We start from the raw sequence: 18,833 nt of genomic DNA, 5'->3' as shown, positions 1-18,833 counted from the left end.
AAGCATTCCATTTATTCTTCATCGAATTCTCTTGGTTGAAAACAGGTTTTGAGAGAGAAAAAGATCCCTCCCTGGATGGAGGTGGTTCTTATCCCCATGACAGGAAAGCCCAGTCTGTACCCTGGGCTGTTTCTCTTCACCACTCCTTGCAGACTAGTACGGCCTGTGCAGAACTTGGAGCTAGGCAAAGAAGAACTGATTGGAACTATGGAACAGGTACCTAGAATGTGTGATGAGTGGCTGGGTGTTTGACTCTTATACAGCTGTTAGGGGCCTACCTGTTCCTTTTAAGGCACTGAAGGAAAGCCAAACTCTGTTTATCTCCTCTGTGAGCATTTTTGATGTCTTGCCTCACTCCATGGAACCTGAGGGGAAGTTGGTCTTTGTTGCCTACCCTTCCCATTCCACCCAGCTCCCAGGCCCCTTTGCGCCTGGTCCTGCCCTGCCTGGGGTCAGACACTATTAGACTCACTCGGTCTGTGCCTACACCTTTGCTGTGGTCTTTGTGCTACTTAACAAGAACGATCTTTGTTCCTGTCCCATTGGCTGCCCCCGCTCTCCCATGGTAGTAGTGTCTCTATTGGGAGCTTTCCTGGGCTTCTCTTTAGGGTTCTTGGTGCTGGGTAAGGAGAATGTTTGGAGCGTCGGAGTGCTACCATCTGGGTCAGTGGAAGCGTTAAGATGATGGTAGCCCTGCTTACGGCATGCCTTGAAACTGCTTCATCTTCTCTCCCGCAGCTCTTCATGAATGTTGCTGTCTTTGAAGATGAGGTCCTCGCGGGCATTACCACACACCAGGAGCTCTTCCCCCATAGCCTGCTGAGCGTGATTGCCAACTTCATCCCCTTCTCCGACCACAACCAGAGCCCCCGGAACATGTACCAGTGCCAGATGGGTAAGGCGGATCAAAGGCGGTGATGGGAAATGCACAGACAGAAGAAAAGCACCTGGAGTTTATTACGAAGGGTTTTCAAACCAGGCTGGGAGTGTGGCTTAGTGGTAGAGTGCTTGCCTAGCATGCATGAAGCCCTGGGTTCGATTCCTCAGTATCACATACACAGGAAAAGCTGCAAGTGGTGCTGTGGCTCAAGTGGTATTCTCAATCCTAGAGGAAAGTGGCAAGAGTAGTACTGAGAAACTCACAGATTGCTGTTAGTGTGCCCCCCAGGTTTCGCTTTGGTTTTTCCGTGAAGTTACTGGAACAATGGTCCTCTCCCTGCACACAGTTCAGTATATGTCCCCAACAAAGGCCTGCACTTGCACAGTTTAGAGTAATTGTCAAAACCAGGATATGTAACAGCAATACTCTTTATTTTAGGTTTTACACCCAAATTTAGATAGTCCAGCTTATGACTTCAGCAAGCACCCAGCTGAAGATCACACATTTTATTGTCTTAGTCTTCTTTAATATGGAATAACTGTATAGCCTGTTTTGGGCTTTTTTTTTTTTTTTTTTTTTTTTGCCAGTTCTGGGCTTAAGCTCAGGGCCTGAACACTGTCCTTAGATTTTTCTTAAGGCTAGAACTCTACCACTTGAGCCTCAGCACCACTTCTGGCTTTTTCCAAGTGTGTGGTACCAAGGAATTGAACCCGGGTCTTCGTGCATGCTAGGCAAGCACTCTACCACTAGGCCAAACTCCTGGCCCTATTTTGGACTTTATGAATGTTGACTTTTTTTGGTCTGCTCAAGGTTGTCACTCTACCATTTGAAACACAGCTCTACTTTCTACTTTGTGATGATAAATTGGACTTTTCTGCCCAAGCTGGCTTTGAACTGTGATCCTCAGGTCCCAGACTACATAAATGATGCTGGGAATACAGTGTGAGCCCCTAAAACCTGACTAATGTTGACCATTTTACAGAAACTTACCTTGTAGATAGTACATACATTTGAGTTTCCCTGAAATACTGTTGGCTGGGTTGTTGGCGGATATAGCCATTAGAGTCACTCACCTAATTACCATTTTAGTGTCCCTTATATCTGTTTGAACATTCAACTTTTTCCCACACACAAATTCCTTTACACGTGAAAAAATTTCTTTTTAACTTCTTTTGTGTGGGAGGGCAGGATCTCACTTTGCCAAGTGTAGTGTCCCCTCCACGCCTGGCTCCCCTTGCATTTCTTATGCAGGTTGCTGTATTTTTCTGAAATCTTCACAGCCTATGCCGATTTTGATTGATGGTTCTTTTTTTCTATACTTTAAAGTTGCTATCTTGTCTCTTCTGTCATTTCTAATTAGAAGGCAGTGCTTATATCGTATTTCCTAGTGTACACTGTTATCATTTTCCCTCTGTCCTTAAGATTTTACTCTAGTTTTTTGTTTGCTTGTTTGTTTCTAGGAGATTGACGATAGTACACGTAGATACAACTTTCTTTGCGTTTGTCCTTGTCAGGGGAATCTGTTAGAAAGGCAAGTTGATCAACTGGAGAGTTTTGTGCCATTATTCCTAAAATTACTGTTTGTGCCTTTTCCTTCTCTTCAGATATTCCATCATGTGTCATGGTGAAGCATTTGACATCTCATAAGCCATTGAGTATTGCATTTCCTCCTTTCCTTCCTCCCCCTTCTTCCTTCTTTCCCATCTCTTCTCATTTTATTTTATTTCTATTTTTATTTCTGTTTTATGCTCCCATCACTGATAGTGTGACAAGCACATGACATGTCCAACTTTCAGTTGAGAACAGTGTCTGAGAACTTTGTTACTTGATCTGGCCTTGTATTGAAATCCTCCCAATCTTATCACCAGTATCTAATAAGATACTGGTGCCTAGCTGCATGTTTTCTTTTACTTTTTGAGTCTTACTTTTTACAATTGTTATGATAGAGGTGTTGCATAGAGGGGTGACAGGTATATAAGTCAGGTAATGAGTACATTTCTTTTTCGACAGTGTCCTTTCTTCCCCACGCTCTCCCAGTTTTCCCTTCCATCCCCATCCACAAGTTGTCTAGTTCATTTTCAACATAGTGTCTAATGAGTACCATTGCTGCATTTGTGGATCCTTTGTTGCACTTTTTTTTGGGGGGGTGGGGGCAATCCCGGGCCTGAGCTCAGGGCCTGAGCACCGTCCTTGGACTTTCTCAAGGCTAGAGCTCTACCACTTGAGCCTTAGTACCTCAGCACCACTTTCATCTTTTTTCTATGTATGTGGTACCGAGGACTCGAGCTTGGGTCTTCGTACATGCTAGGCAAGCACTCTTCCATTAGGCTAAACTCCCGGCCCTCTTTGTTGCACTTTTAAAAAAAAATGCACATCAGGGTTTGAACTCAGGCCTCCAGCTTTGCTATTCAGGCACACTACCACTTGAACCAGGCCTGCAGCCTTTTGTTTCAGTGGTTTATTTTTTCAGATAGGATCCCATACTTACGCCAGTGTAGGCTGGACCTTGATCCTCCTAATTATACTTTCTATGTGGCTGGGGTGACAGGCACATGCTGCCAGCTCCAGCTTACTGATTGAGATGAACTTTTTACCTTGGTTCACCTCAAATCATGATCTTTCTCAATGTCTCCTCCCTGGAATTACAGGTATCAACTCCTATACTTGTTTTTTTTCGCTTGTTTTTCCCTTGAGTTTACATTATGTTTTACTGTTCCGAATGGCCAGTGACATTATATCATGGACATTGTGAATAATATTTTTAAAACCATAAGCTGCATGATGCTTTTCTGAAGAGTTGTTGTTTACTTTTAGATTCTTTTTTTTTTTTTTTCCCTTTTGGTCAGTCTTGGGACTTAAACTCTGTTCTTGGGCATTGTCCTTGAGCTCTTCAGCTCAAGACTAGTGCTCTACCACTTGAGCCACAGAGCTACTTCCAGTTTTCTGGCAGGTTTAATTTGGGGTAAGAGTCTCACAGACTTTCATGCCTGGGCTGGCTTTGAACTGCAGTCCTTGGATCTCAGCTTCCTGAATAGTTAGGATTACAGGCGTGAGCTACCCGTGCCCGGCTTATTTGTTCCCTTAGCTGAACATGGCAGGTGATGCACAGGCTTTTAGTCTTAGGTGGGCTGGTTGGCGCTGTCTTGTGCACACATAGTTCAGGAGTCCACCAAAAGTTTGGAATTGGTTTATGTGCAGAATTTAAGGCTCTCTGTAGTTCTTTTGTTTTGAAATTTGTAGTTACTTTCAGTTGCTGTCATGCTTTGAACTCTTTCTTGGGCTCTTCAAAGCAGTGAGGCTGTAAGTTCTCAGTTACAGTTGTTACACTGACTACACCAGGAGGCAAAAGTAAGATAAGTAATTAATTGGAAACTAAAAAACAAGTTCACCCAGGCCAGCACCTTTAGTTCATCTATAAATTCCTTTCATTTTCTGATTACTGCCCCGTGGTTCAGGCAATGGGGAAATGTATATGTTAGTCTTATGTTGTTGAAATCTTGTTTCCTTACTTGTTAAAGCTCCATTAATATATTTTAGTTTTTACGGTCATTTTGTTCTGAAATGATTCTCTATAAAGTAGTACAAAGACACCTGCCTATACTCCTGTATCTTACTACCCAAAACTTACACAGTCTTAAACATTTTTATATGTGTACTGAAGTAATTGGAGAAAAGTACCATCCTTTTTTAACTTTCCCTTTCTCTCAGAAGTGTCCTGTAGCTTGTGGGTAGATTTTATTTGTATTTTATTTATTTAGGTCAGTAGTGGGATCTGAACTCTGGGCCTGGGCATTGTCCCTGAGCTCTTTAGCTCAAGCCTACCACCCTATCCATAGAGCCATATCACCACATCCTGTTTTCTGGTGATTAATTAGAAATGAGAGTCATGGATTTTGGTGCCCAGTGCTGGCTTTGAACTGTGATCCTTAGGTCTCAGCCTCTTGAGTAGCTAGGATTAGATGCGTGAGCCACCACGCCTAGCTTGGGTAGACTTTATTATATCCTTTTAATGGTTCTATTCTTGAGCCCATAAATATAGAATTACTTGGAATGCATCACCAATAGATGTAATAGCATTAAAGATCATTTTGTGCTTCTTGCCAATGGTCTGGTTTTCAAGGTCTGGGCATGCTGATATGTGCATATACTTCCCAGTATTAATCTGTAGCAAGCACAGCCACCTTCTATGATGAATGTTTAGTTGTATCTGGTCTACCTTTATAGTAGAGGACTAAACATCAAAAATGCACAGATTTTTTTTTCTTTTAATTTTTTCTATAGGTAAACAGACTATGGGCTTTCCACTTCTCACTTACCAAGACCGATCTGATAATAAACTCTACCGTCTTCAGACTCCACAAAGTCCTTTAGTAAGACCATTCATGTATGACTATTACGACATGGATAACTATCCAATAGGGACAAATGCTATCGTTGCTGTGATTTCATATACTGGCTATGATATGGAAGATGCCATGGTAAGTTTTGCCAGGTGTAATTCCAGCTCTTTTTGTGTGTGTATGTATGTGTGCGATAACACTGAAGGAATATTTATGTGTCCCCAAGCACCTAGTATTAGGCATATAATTGTTTCATTAACTAGTTAATTCCTGGTCTAAATGGAAAGTGGTAGCCCTTGAGGTAGATTCACTAAACAGACATGCATATCTCTTCCTTGTTTAAGTATATAGCAAATATTGTATGACTGTGTTAAGTACATAATAAATTGACCGATTTGACTATATCTTTTACACTTATGTGTGATTAACTATTAACCATTAATGTGTCTGGGTTTTAATAGTATTGATAATTTGAAAAATAGACAGTTCTAACATCAAGTACTAGTTTTCTTTAATGAAAATCTAGTAGAATCCTCCCTGACTGATTTTATTTTTTTAGATCTTTGTTTGGCCTTACTGTTTGATATTCTCTGATTTCACAGATTGTGAACAAGGCTTCCTGGGAGCGAGGCTTTGCACATGGAACTGTCTACAAGTCTGAGTTCATAGACCTCTCTGAAAAGGTCAAAGAAGGAGATGGTAGTCTTGTGTTTGGGGTCAAACCAGGTGACCCCCGGATTGTGCAGAAGTTAGATGATGATGGATTGCCATTCATAGGAGCAAAGCTGCAGCATGGAGACCCCTATTATAGCTACCTAAACCTCAACACTGGGGAGAACTTCGTGGTTTACTATAAGTAAGTTTTGGGGGTCTGTGTTGGGATTTTGTTTCTTGGGCTAGTTTCTTGATGACACTGGTATTTGAGCTAAGTAAGCTCCTTTTGCTTGCTAAGCAGGCACTCTACTACTTGAGCTACTCTACCTGTCCCTGTACCTTTTTACATTGATTATTTATATTCGTTCTCCCTCCCCCCGCCTCTCTCTCTTTCTTTTTTGCCAGTCTTGAGGCTTGAACTCAGGGCCTGGGCACTGTCCTTGGGCTTTCCCAAGGCTAGTGTTCTATTCTTGAGCCACAGCACCACTTCTGACTTTTTCTGTGTATGTGGTAAGTTAGGCATTGAACCCAGGGCTTTATGTGTGCTAGGTGAGCACTCCACGACTAGGCCATGCTCCCACCCTGAATTGATTATTTTCAAGATAGGATCTCACTGTGCCCGGGCCCAGCAGGATTGAGATCTTCTATTGCTACTTCCAGCATGGCATGTGTACCCCATCCCACCTAGCTGTCGATGGAGATGAAGGGTTTTTTGATTTTTTTTGTTTGTTTTTGTGGGCCATGGGGCTTGAACTTGGCCTGGGCACTGACCCTGAGCTCTTCAACTCAAGGCTACTGCTCTACCCTTGAGCCAAGCCCCACTTCTCATTTTCTAGAGGTTAATTGGCGATAAGAGTCTCAGGTCCTTTTGTTCCAGGCTGGCTTTGAACCTTGATCTTCAGATCTCAGCCTCCTGAGTAGTTAAGATTACAAGCGTGAGTCATTAGCACCCAGCTTAGTTATCCTTTAACCACAGAAGTTTTGAAAAAAGTAAACCATAAGCACTAACTCTGCTTTTGTCTTTGAAGCCTGTTGCCATCACAGAATTAAAGCATCACAAAATTAAAACCCATTTATTTCTGATGGATCTGGAAGCTGGGAAGTCCAGGATCAAGGCACTGCCTGATGAGGACTTCATCCTTTTGGGGCACGTCTCACATAGTAGAAGGTGGAAGCTGAGTGCTGGCTGCTTAAGCCTTTTTCCTAAGGTCGCTGTATTCCTGAGGGTTCCGTCCTCAGGATTTGGTCATGAGATAAAGGCTTTGACCCCACCATAGTGGGGATTAGTTTTCAGATGAGCTTTGGAGGGGACATTCAAACCATGACAATTAGGGTTCCAGTCAAGCTAGACTGGCATTGCTTAAATGGTCCAAAGTTCCATCTGCTTTTCTGGTCAGTCTGATATGTGAGAATTTTCTCTATATATATTTTTTAATTTTCTACATTCTTAACATTTAATTGGAACTCTGATCTCATACAGTGTTAAGGGTTATTTTCTAGAAAAAAACAATACTAAGTTCATTATGCCTTATTAATTATTTATTTATTTTACTTGTTTATTTATTTATTGCCAGTCCTGGCTTGAACTCAGGTCCTGGGCACTGTCCTTGGACTTTCTCAAGGCTAGAGCTCTATCACTTGAGCCTCAGAACCACTTCTGGCTTTTTTCTATGTATGTAGTACCAAGGAATTGAACCCAAGTCTTTACGTATGGTAGGCGAGCACCCTACCACTAGGCCAACCTCTGGCCAAATTTATTTTAGTTTTATGCAGTCTTGAGACTTAAACTCAGGGTTTAGGTGTTGTCCCTGACCTTTTTCTTAAGACCAGCATTGTGCCACTTGAACTACTACTCTACCCTACTCTGCCTCCTGCCCCCCCCCCCCCCCCCCCCGGTCCTAGGGCTTGAACTCAAGACCTGGGCACTATCCTTGGATTTTTCTCAAGGCTAGAGCTCTATCACTTGAGCCATAGTGCCACTTTGGCTTTTTCTGTGTATGTGGTATTGAGGAACCAAATCCAGGGCTTCGTGAATGATAGGCAAGCACTCTACCACTAGGCCATGTTTCTGGCCCTACAAAGATGATGGTGATGATTGCCAGCCCTGGGGCTTGAACTTAGGGCCTGGGCACTGCTCTTGGGCTTTCTCAAGACTAGTGGTCTACCTCTTGAGCCACAGCACCATTTCCAGCCTTTTTTTGTGTATGTGGTACTAAGGAATTGAAGCAGGGCTTTGTGCATGCTAGGTAAGCACTCTACCACTAGGTCACACTGTCTATTTCCTGAGTAGCTAGGATTACAGATATGAGCCACTGGGAAATGAAAATAAAATTTTATTTTTTATAACATGAGATAATGATAGTTATCTTCATAATAATGTTTTGTCTGACTTTGCTTTTGATAATTCATTTCAGATACAAAAAGGCTATAGATTTAGAGAAATATCAGCTCTATTCCTGTTGATGGGCAGAGCGAGAATAAGTTTTATGAATACCTTTATGAGCCTTGATTATATTAATGAAACTTAAGACTATCAGCGATTTTAGGCAAATAGCTTAATTGCTACATGTTGTTTTTATTTTTCCCTAGGAGTAAAGAAAATTGTGTAGTGGATAATATCAAAGTGTGCAGCAATGATTCCGGGAGTGGGAAGTTCAAGTGCATCTGTATCACCATGCGAATTCCCCGGAACCCAACTATTGGAGACAAATTTGCCAGTCGCCATGGGCAAAAGGGCATTTTGAGCAGATTGTGGCCAGCACAGGACATGCCTTTTACCGAGAGCGGGATGGTTCCCGACATTCTGTTCAATCCTCATGGTTTCCCCTCACGTATGACCATTGGCATGCTAATTGAAAGCATGGCTGGGAAGTCGGCAGCTCTGCATGGCCTCTGCCATGATGCCACCCCCTTCACCTTCTCTGAGGAGAACTCAGCCTTAGAATACTTTGGTGAGATGTTGAAGGCTGCCGGCTACAACTACTACGGCACCGAGAGGTTGTATAGTGGCATCAGTGGGGTAGAATTGGAAGCAGACATTTTCATAGGTGTAGTTTATTATCAACGCCTACGCCACATGGTATCTGACAAATTTCAAGTCAGGACAACTGGAGCCAGAGACAAAGTCACCAACCAGCCTGTCGGGGGAAGAAATGTCCAGGGTGGTATCCGTTTTGGGGAGATGGAGCGGGATGCTCTTTTGGCTCATGGAACATCTTTTCTTCTTCATGACCGCCTCTTCAACTGCTCTGACCGCTCAGTGGCACACGTGTGTGTTGAGTGTGGCAGTCTGCTCTCTCCACTGTTGGAGAAGCCACCCCCTTCTTGGTCTGCCATGCGTAACCGCAAGTACAACTGTACCCTGTGTAATCGCAGTGACACCATTGACACTGTTTCTGTGCCTTATGTTTTCCGGTATTTTGTAGCTGAACTGGCAGCGATGAATATCAAAGTGAAACTGGATGTTATTTAGCTTGATTAGGAGATCTAACAAACCCGGGCAATGGTGCTTACATCTGTAATCCTGGCTACTCAGGAAGTAGACATCTGATGGGCATAGTTCCGAAGTCAGCTCAGGCAGCAAAGTCCATGAGACTTGTCTCCTATTAACTGTTAAGAAAAAAGCTGGGGCCGGGAGTTTGGCCCTAGTGGTAGAGTGCTTGCCTAGCATGCACAAAGACCCGGGTTTGATTCCTCAGTACCACATACATAGAAAAGCTGGAAGTGGTGCTGTGTCTCAAGTGGTAGAGCATTATCCTTGAGGAAAGCCCAAGGACAGTGTTCAGGCTTGAGTTCAGTTCCTAAGACTGGGAAAAAAAAAAAAGAAAGAAAGAAAGAAAGGAAAAAGCTGGAAGCAGAGGTATTGCTCAAGTGGTAGAGCACAAAAGCTCAGGAACAGAACCCAGGCCCTGACTTCAAGCCTCAGGACCAGCGTGCATGCTGTGCACACACACACATCTACACATACACACAAAATAATAAAGTATAACAATTTCAGTGAGGATTCCATTGCTTGGTCACTCTGTTCATACTTTAAATGAAGACTACTTTAAATGAAGACTAGGTAACCAAAACTTGAAGGTTTCTCAGTTTCTGGTATAAGTACTAAAGTTTTTTGTTGGTATGCTTGTTTAAAAAAATTCCATGTGTATTTTCTTTAAAATGAGGTATTGGGAAGCTGGACACTGGTGGTTTATACCCATGATCCTAGCTGTAATCCACATAACTCCTCAGCAGGCTGAAATCTGACGATCCCTGTTCAAAGCCAGCTCAGGTAGGAAAGTCTGTGAGTTACCTCCAATAAACTACCTCCCTAAAAAGCTGGAAACAGATATGGCTCACATGATAAGAGGATTCACTTGAGGAAAAATGCTCAGGGACAGCATTTCAAGCCCCAGGACCAGCATAAAGAAAAGGTTATTGGTAAATAGGAGTCATACAAGGAGTCTCCTGCCAGCTCCAGGCTTCCTGTTCCTTTATCTGTTCATCTGTTTAGAGTGGAAGAGCGTGATAAATATAAAACACAAGCCAGAAGGGTGCTGGTGGCTCACATCTATAATCCTAGCTACTCAAGAGGCTGAGATCTGAGGATCGCGGTTCAAAGCCAACCCAAGCAGAAAAATGGAAGCAGCACTGAGGCTCAAAGTGGTAAAGTGCTAGCCTTATGCTGAATTGCTCAGGGACAGCACCCAGGCTCAGTTGAAGCCCCATGACTGGCAAAAAAAAAATAAGCCATATATGTATTTTTTTTTTTTTTTAGTGTCACAAACTAGTGGAAATTTTTTAGCAATGTTGTTGAGTATAATTATAAATCTAATGTACACAGTTTTAAGGCATGTACATAATTTATAATGCCATCACCATGGTCAATGTAAATAAACATAAATGTCATCTCCAGAGTTGTAAGAATACTAAACTCAGGATTTATCCTCTTGACCCGTTTTCAAGTGTGCAATACAAGACTCAACTGTAGCAACTGATACTCATCTATGTACTTTTTGAGCAGCTTTCCATTTCCCTATCTCCTGGCACTCACTGTTCTACTGTCTCTGAATTGGTACTATTTTAGATAATTCATATAGCACTTGTCCTGTGACTAGCTTACCTACTTCACAAGGCTGAACAGTGTTGTAGAATTAAAAGGACTCTTCCTTTAGGACTACAGGTATCTTTATTATACCCCAGGTATCACTTCAATATGTAAAGAACATTAAAAATTTGGGAAATCTATGCCTCTAAGATTCAATGTATATTTAATAGTCTTACATTTTTATATTGAGCTGACTTCATACCTATTTGTTGATTGTGGGTTTCTTTTTTACGTCTTTTTTGGGGGGCAGTACTGAGGTAAGATTCTTGCAGTCCAGGCTGGCACAGACTGCAGTCGTCTTCTTTTTTGTCAGTCATGGGGCATGAACTCTAGGCCTGGGCACTGTACCTGAGCTCTTCAGTTCAAGGTGACTGCTGTACCCATGATCCACAGCCCCACTTCCTGTTTTCTAGTGATTAATTGGAGTCTCACATTCTTTAGTGCCCTGGCTGGTTTTGAACCATGATCCTCAGATCTTAGCCTCCTGAGTAGCTAGGATTACAGGTGTGAGCCACTGCACCCGACTTAGACTAGTCTTATTTATACTTACCTTGAAGCTGGGGTGACAGGTGTTTGAGTGACAGGTATATGCCACCAAGCCCAGTTTTTGACTGAGATAGGGTCTCAAACTCATGACTTGACTAGATTTAACCATGGTCCTGATCTCTACCTCCCAAGTAGCTAGGATTCTAGACATGAGCAGCATTATCTAGCGTGTATACTATCTTCAATACATAGCTATACTATTCCTATTACTGGATGTTTGAATTGTTTCCCCCTTGCCATTAAAAAAAGTTGCTGTATCAATCTATATGCAATGTAAGGGCCTTGGTAGTACACACTCCCTATCTCTTGGCTTCCTATGCCATTTTCTGTCATACAGTTATGATCCCAATATATGATGCTACTGCCTCAGGCAGTCAGTTGCCTCTTGAGAGATTTATAAAACAAAGGCTATTTAATGTTTGGCACTATAGTTGGCCAGGTCTGGAAGTCTTTATTTTAGATGCCAGATTTCCATCTAGTTATCATCCTTCAAGGCGAATGGCTTGCTTCACTGTTTCTTAGCTTTCTTTGATCCAGAAGCCAGGAAGCAAATTTTCCCCACTCTAGAGAATATCAAAATACTTGGCACCCAATGTGCAGTTTTGGTTCACCTTAAAGCTGTGGATTTTGCTTCCTTCTTGGGTCTCTCCCTGGCCTCCAACACTGTGACCACAGACATGCTCTGAGCTCTTGGGCAACTCCTGGCAGATCTGTGCAGCTCTACATATATTCTAAGGGCCTTAACCTCCCCAAGGTTCTCAACTTTATTTCATTTAGGGAGAGCACTGAGATATACAGTATTTTAATTCTCCCTGTGCTGTGTGGCTTGGAAAAAATAAGCTGGGTCTTAGTGTCACCTCATTTAATGTTTTCTTCATCTTGGGTATCATTGTACCACATGCTTTCGTAACATCTGAGCTGTATCTCCTGTTTTGTCCATATTTTAGTTGTGTCAGGAGACTAAACCTAGCCTCTAACTTCATCAAGGAGAAAAGCCACGCGTGTTTCACATGAACTGTGTAACTTGTGGGCTGGGACAGGTGGGGGAGGGAAAATGAAGGAAGGAGTGACAGTGTCCAAAATGAGCTGTTGTCACTACCTGACGTAGTGGTAACCCCTCTGGACAACACCTTCATAGCAATAAAATGCTTTATAACAAAAGAAGTAATAGCTGGGTGCAGTGGCTTACACCTGTTATCGTAGCTACTCAGGAGGCTGAGATCTGAGGATCATGGTTCAAAGTCAGCCCCGGCACTAAATAAAGACTGAGACTTATCTCCAGTTAACCACTAGAAAACCAGAAGCGGTGCTGTGACTCAAGGGGTAGGGTAGTAGCCTTGAGCTGAAGAGCTCGGGGACAATGCCCAGGCTCAGAGTTCAAGTCCCATGATCAACAACAACAAAAAAGTAATATAAAGTCTTCAATGTAAAAAATATACTGAAAATTGAATTGAGTAGTTTAGTAGTAATTTAGTTCATTAAAACAGTAATCAAATTATAGTAAGCAAAGGAAGTCAGACCCAAAGAATCAGGTTGGATGGTTTCCTTCATTTTTAATAATTAAACTGCCCGTACACCTACAAGTAAATCAAATGGATGGTAAAAGACAAAAAAATTACACTTGGACATGATTAAACAGAACTCTATAACCATTCCCAGTGAAACCAAAGGAGGATATATTTTTAAAACTTATTGTCAGGGTGATGTATATAGAGGGGTTACATTACATTCATAAGGTAGTGAGTACATTACTTTTTTTTTTTTTTACAAGTCCTGGGGCTTGAACTCAGGGCCTGAGCACTGTCCTTGGACTTTTTTTCTTTTTGCCAGTCCTGGGCTTGAGCTCAGGGCCTGAGCACTGTCCCTGGATTTTTTCTCAAGGCTAGAGCTCTACCACTTGGGCCACAGCACCACTTCTGGCTTTTTTCTATGTATGTGGTACCGAGGAATCGAACCCCGGTTTTCATGCATGCTAGGCAAGCACTTTAACCACGAGGCCAAACTCCCAGCCCAGTATATTACTTTTCTTTTTTTCTTTTTGCCAGTCCTGGGCTTGAGCTCAGGGCCCGAGCACTGTCCTTGGGTTTTTCTCAAGGCTAGGGCTCTACCACTTGAGCCACAGCTCCACTTCTGGCTTTTTTTTAATATTTTTTATTGTAATTAGTAAAAGGGTTACATGATATTCACCAGATAGAAGGTGCGTTAATTCACGTACATCGATACCCTTTCACATGTCTTGGTTCCCATTTCCGCAGCGCGGAGGTGGCCGAGCCGCGGGGAGAGGGAGTCGGGTCCCGGCCCCCGGCCCCAGCGCGGGCCGCGCAGCGGGTAGGGGTGCAGCCCCGCCCCAGGCGAGTCCCGTCGGGGCCTCGCAGCGTCCCGGGCGCGGAGGCGGCACGCCGAGGGGTGGCGGACGCGGAGGCACGCGCCCCCGGCCCCGGAGGGAGCGTCGGGACGCCCGGGCTCGCCGCGCCGAGACCGCTCCCGCCGCGCCTGCGAGGAAACTCAGCACTTCCGGTGCCCCGGGCCCCGCCCCGCAAGGCGGAAGTAAACGTGGACCAAATGCGCGGCATGGCCGGAAGTGGCTCCACGGGCGCCGCCAAGAGCGGGCCGTCGGGCTCTGAGACCGGAAAGGCGGAGGCGTGAGGCGGGGCCGCCATGACGGACAGCCGGAAAGGGCGGGCCGCTTCCCTCGCCTGACCGACCCCACGCCGGCACCCGCCTGGAGATGTGAGTAGCGGGCGCTGGCCCCGGGTGTGCCGCCGCCGTCTCTCTGTTCCCCGCGGCGGGAGCCAGCGCGGAGCCCCGGCAGCACTGGCCTCCCGCGCCGTGCAGACCCTCCCCGAGGCGCCCGCGGCCCCAGCGTCTGCGTCCGGCCCCGGCTCCCAGAACCGTTATCTCGGGGCCCCCGGAGGCTTCAGTGCCTTGTCTTGCAGCTCTGGCTCCTGGTCCGTGGATCGCCGAGCCTGTATTTTCGAGACATGGCCAGGACCCCGTACCTCCCCTGCACTCACAGTTCCGTCCCACTGTGCTTCGGCTCCTCAAACCTCAAGATCGCACACTTGAGGATTCAAAGCTTTCCTACTTCCAGGGCCCCCCAACTCTATCCAACACTGCCCCATCAGCCCAGGGCCCGAAGTCTCGTCTCCAGTACCCTTGTACTTTCCTTCCATCTCCAGATTCCTGGCCCACAAACCCGTAAATCTGCAGGCCCTCCAGGCATTGTGAAATGTCAAGACTCTTCTAGGATGCCTGCCTGGGGCTGATCAATCAGGCTGTCCCCAGATCTGCCCAGGATCCCTAGTCTAGATCCAGATCAGAACCTTTCTTTCCTACTATTTGAAATTATCCTCAGCCTCTCCTGTCCCACAGGCAGGCAGCCCTGGAGATCACTGCTCGGTACTGTGGTCGTGAGCTGGATCAGTATGGCCAGTGCGTGTCAGCCAAGCCAGAGTCCTGGCAGAGGGACTGTCACCACCTGAAGATGAGCATTGCTCGGTGCACGTCTTCTCAGTGAGTATAGCCAGGGATAGGGGAAGGGGCTAGCTAGATAGTGGAATCAGAATGTTCCGGGGTCTGAAATATTCTATTTCCACAGCCCAATCATCAGGCAGATCCGCCAGGCTTGTGCTGAGCCTTTTGAGGCCTTTGAAGAGTGTCTCCGGCAGAATGAAGCAGCTGTTGGTAATTGTGCTGAGCACATACACCGCTTCCTGCAGTGTGCTGAGCAGGTGCAGCTGCCACCTTCCCCCAAGGCAGAGGTAAAAGAGGCTTGCCAGATCGTCAGCAACTGTTGATCCCCTCATAATCTCTATCATATTTCTAGTCATTCATGGTAAAGCACTACTCCAAACCTGCCTTCCCCCTGCATCTGGAAGCCACAACCTGGTCACATCTCCGGAACCTCTTGGCAGCTACTTTAGCCAATTTTTCCCACAAGGACAGATATCCAGGCAGAGAATATTTGCCCGGGTATTCTGCCTCCTTTATATGAATCTGTTCTCCCCCCCCCCACACACACAGTGGTGTGTAATCTAGTCACATGACTAATGGCTTTTCATGCCCATTGAAAATGAAATCTCAGGTCCTACTGGGTACCGCATGTTCTTCCCCGATAGCTTCTGCCTCATTCCTTCCTGAGCCCTGCCCTTGGACTTTCTCAAGGCTAGAGCTCTACCACTTGAGCCCAGCATCACTTCCGGCTTTTTTCTATGTATGTGGTGCCGAGGAATCAAACCCGGGTCTTCATGCATGGTAGGCAAGCACTTTAACCACTAGGCCAAACTCTGGGCCTTGGGCCTCTATATTCTATCTTATTCTTTTCAGTCCTTTCTCTGATTGTTGCAAAATGATCAGAGTGAATCCGGCATTCTGATTAGAAACTTCTGCACAGCTGTCTTTTTCTACCAATCCAGCTCTCAAATTCAGCACAACCTAGATCCCCCATCATCTCTGACCTTGCCTCTCTCTCTGTTTCAATTTGATCTCTGTTCTGGCCCTAGAACACACATACTGTACTTGAGTCTGTGTCTCTCCTGCTTCTGTCTACTGGTTCCCTGGCACCTGTATCACAACGGTACCTAGTATTGCTCATGCAATAAAACTGCATGTTGCCTTTCCTGTTCCCCTTGATAGCTCAGCATGGCTGGTTATTCCAGTGGCACATCACCGAGGTCATTGCCCTTTCCCTCTACACTGGGCTGTGCAAGATCAGCCTCTGCTGTGTCTACGGCATTTCTCCAGCAGTGGTCCCAAGGCCAAGCACAGAAGAGGTACCAGTACATACCACTGTGTTTTCTCCGTAGGCTCAGCCGCTTCCTGCCTCATGAAGGTCTCTTGACTTCAGAACATCGGAACTAGATTGACTGGCCCTTGATGCCCCCATCTTCTGCAGAGTGGCCATTTGAGTCCCTGGTGGTGTGCTTGGCTTCCCTGGACATCAGGATTCCCAATAAATAAAGACTACTGGATGTTGACTCCTGCCGTTAGCACCTCAGGGGGCATAGGGACGCTGACTGGGCAGAAACCCTGCTTATCCATCCACTACAGAACTCACCTGGTCTGCCAAGGAAAGGCCCAGGAGGAGCATGCTGTCCTATCTGTTCACCAAGTTAAAATTACCCTTTTCCCCTGTTTTCTTTTTTTGGTAGTGCTAGGTATAAGCTCAAGGCCTTGTGTTGTGCTAGACAGGCACTTCACCAATTGAGCCATGCCTCCCATCTCCTTTTTGTGGTTATTTTCGGGGTAGAGTCTTGCCTGGGCTGTGAGCATCCTTGTGTTTCCCTGTGCCGCTGAGGATAACACGCTCACTACCACATCCAGCCACTGGTTGAGTTGAAGTCCCATGAACTTTTATAGCTGGACTGGTCTCAAACTGATTCCCTCGTCTCTGCCTCTCAAGAAGCTGGGATTACAGGTTTGAGCCTCCTCAACAGACTTCTTCCCTTATTCACACTGCCAAAGTGTCATTCCTTGCCTCCTGTTGTATATGGGAGAGGCCCTTTCTCAGTTTGCTCTACCATACCTTTATTGAGTTTCCTTGCAGGGGATGTGGAAATAAGTAGCCTTGCTCAGTTCATAGCCATTTGTGCAACAGACTTGGCCAATGGAGTTGAACCTACTGGCCCTACTGAACACAGCTTTGTGGAAGGATGTGGCTTAGAAGTCACAACCGGGGACCAGTGGCTCACAGCTATAATCCTAGCTACTCAGGAGCCCACAATCTGAGGATCCTGATTAGAGACCAGCCTGGGCAGACAAAGCCAAGAGAGTCATCTCATCAACCAGCAAAAATCCAGAAGTGGTGGTGTGAATCAGGTGGTAGAGTGCCAGCCTTGAGCCAAGAAACTAAGCCAGAGAATTAAGCCATGCATTCAAGCCCCAGTACTGCTAGATACACACACACACACACACACACTGTTCTGTACTTCTGTGTAGGTTTTCATTCCCCCCAGAAAACCATTTCTGACAATTGTAATTTGAAATTTGAATCTAGAAATATTCCTGGTGAAAGGAGGCAGAAGACAGCCAATAAAAAGTACATTATTAAAACTAATTTCTTTGATGAGAAATGGGTTCGGTTCCCTGGGGACCTCTGGGAAACTGCATAGAATTTACAATGCCAAGGGGCAAAGAAATTGGGGTTGCTTATCCACCAACTTTACATCTGCTATTAAAGACTTGTCCTGGTCACTCACCTGGCACTTGTGGCCTGTATGGGCCTCAGTGCTACCACCAACAGAAGAGGGCTAGGTTAGTTTTAGGAATAGACAAGGAGCCTTTGGTGTATGGAAGAGATGCTGAGGGTATCTGAGCAGTTCTGGCTTAATACTTCTAAGAATCATAAGCTCCTCAGATCCAGTTCACTGGCTCCTTCAGTATGTACAAGTCACAAAAAGCAAAATAAAAGTATGTAAGAGGCAGCCAAGAACACTGAGATTGACTATGCAGCTAAGAAAAAAAAAAAAATGCAAGATGTTGCCAGGCGATGGGGGCTCATTTCTGTAATCCTGGCTGCACGGGAGGCTGGGATCTGAGGATGGTAGTTTGAGTCTAGCCTTGAAAGAAAGTCCATGAGACTCCTGTCTCCCACTACTCATCAACAAGCCAGAAGTAGAACTGTGCCTCGAGTAGTAGAGCCCTAGCCTTGAGCAAAAAAGCTTACGGATGATGCCCTAGGAATGGCACCAGAAAAAAACAAAACCAAAATGTCCTAAATTTAATTACCTAGAATGCAGGGACAGTTAGGGAGAGTTTAATAAGTGTAAGCTGGGTGGGAAAAAAAATACAAAAACAAAAACATTTAAGCCAGGCACTGGAGTCTCACACCTATAATCCTAGCTACTCAGGAGACAGAGATCTGAGGATCAGGGATCAAGCCAGCCTGGACACATAAGTCCATGAGACTCTTACCTCCAATTAACCACCAGAAAACTGAAAGTGGCGCTGTGGCTCAAGTGGAAAAGCACTAGCCTTGAGCTGAAGAGCTCAGGCCCAGAGTTCAAGCCCCACCACTGACAAAACAAACAAAAAAACCTTACATTTTTGTATTTATTAAAACTTTAAATTGCATTATAGTACACCACTAGGGCTACTATTCACGAACTTTTTAGATTCTTTAACACCAAGACCCATGAGCACTTTATCCCACCACGACCAGGAGAATATGCAAAGAAGGAAACCAGACCATGGAACTGGTTTTGGGGGGTCTAGGGGGCCTTTGCCTCTTTTCCACAACCGTTTGGGTATTTATTGATTATCCAACAGGGGAGTATGTACAGGAAACAAGTTACTAATCTCTTTAAAGTTATAGATACAGACACGT

The 18,833-nt window shown here is 45.0% G+C and overlaps 2 protein-coding genes across 2 annotated transcripts in view; both read left to right on the top strand.

Annotated features, from left to right (window-relative positions):
* Polr1b (RNA polymerase I subunit B) overlaps window positions 1-11,157 on the top strand; it is a 28,566-nt gene extending 17,409 nt beyond the window's left edge. The window contains exons 11-15 of the mRNA XM_090336367.1: window positions 46-216; window positions 739-895; window positions 5,162-5,358; window positions 5,823-6,076; window positions 8,464-11,157. Of these exons, the coding sequence (XP_090192493.1) occupies window positions 46-216; window positions 739-895; window positions 5,162-5,358; window positions 5,823-6,076; window positions 8,464-9,346 (1,662 nt within the window). The 3' untranslated portion in view covers window positions 9,347-11,157. The remainder of the gene's footprint in view (window positions 1-45; window positions 217-738; window positions 896-5,161; window positions 5,359-5,822; window positions 6,077-8,463) is intronic.
* Window positions 11,158-14,077: 2,920 nt separating this feature from the next.
* Chchd5 (coiled-coil-helix-coiled-coil-helix domain containing 5) lies at window positions 14,078-16,485 on the top strand. Its single transcript, XM_090336366.1, has 4 exons — window positions 14,078-14,239; window positions 14,882-15,022; window positions 15,108-15,270; window positions 16,315-16,485. Coding segments are annotated over exons 1-4 (330 nt in total). The 5' UTR covers window positions 14,078-14,237; the 3' UTR covers window positions 16,339-16,485.
* The last annotated feature ends 2,348 nt before the right edge of the window (window positions 16,486-18,833 follow it).

The sequence above is a fragment of the Megascapheus bottae genome, chromosome 7, assembly GCF_031878675.1.
Source record: "Megascapheus bottae isolate mThoBot1 chromosome 7, mThoBot2.hap1, whole genome shotgun sequence".
NCBI lineage: Eukaryota > Metazoa > Chordata > Mammalia > Rodentia > Geomyidae > Megascapheus > Megascapheus bottae.
The sequence above is the reverse complement of the archived record's forward strand: the minus strand, read 5'-3'. Positions and strand labels throughout refer to the sequence as shown.

Coding starts and splice junctions, on each gene's coding strand:
- Chchd5 (XM_090336366.1), top strand. Junction 15,023..15,107: donor GCTCGGTGCACGTCTTCTCA/GTGAGTATAGCC, acceptor CTATTTCCACAG/CCCAATCATCAGGCAGATCC. Junction 15,271..16,314: donor CACCTTCCCCCAAGGCAGAG/GTAAAAGAGGCT, acceptor TTTTCTCCGTAG/GCTCAGCCGCTTCCTGCCTC.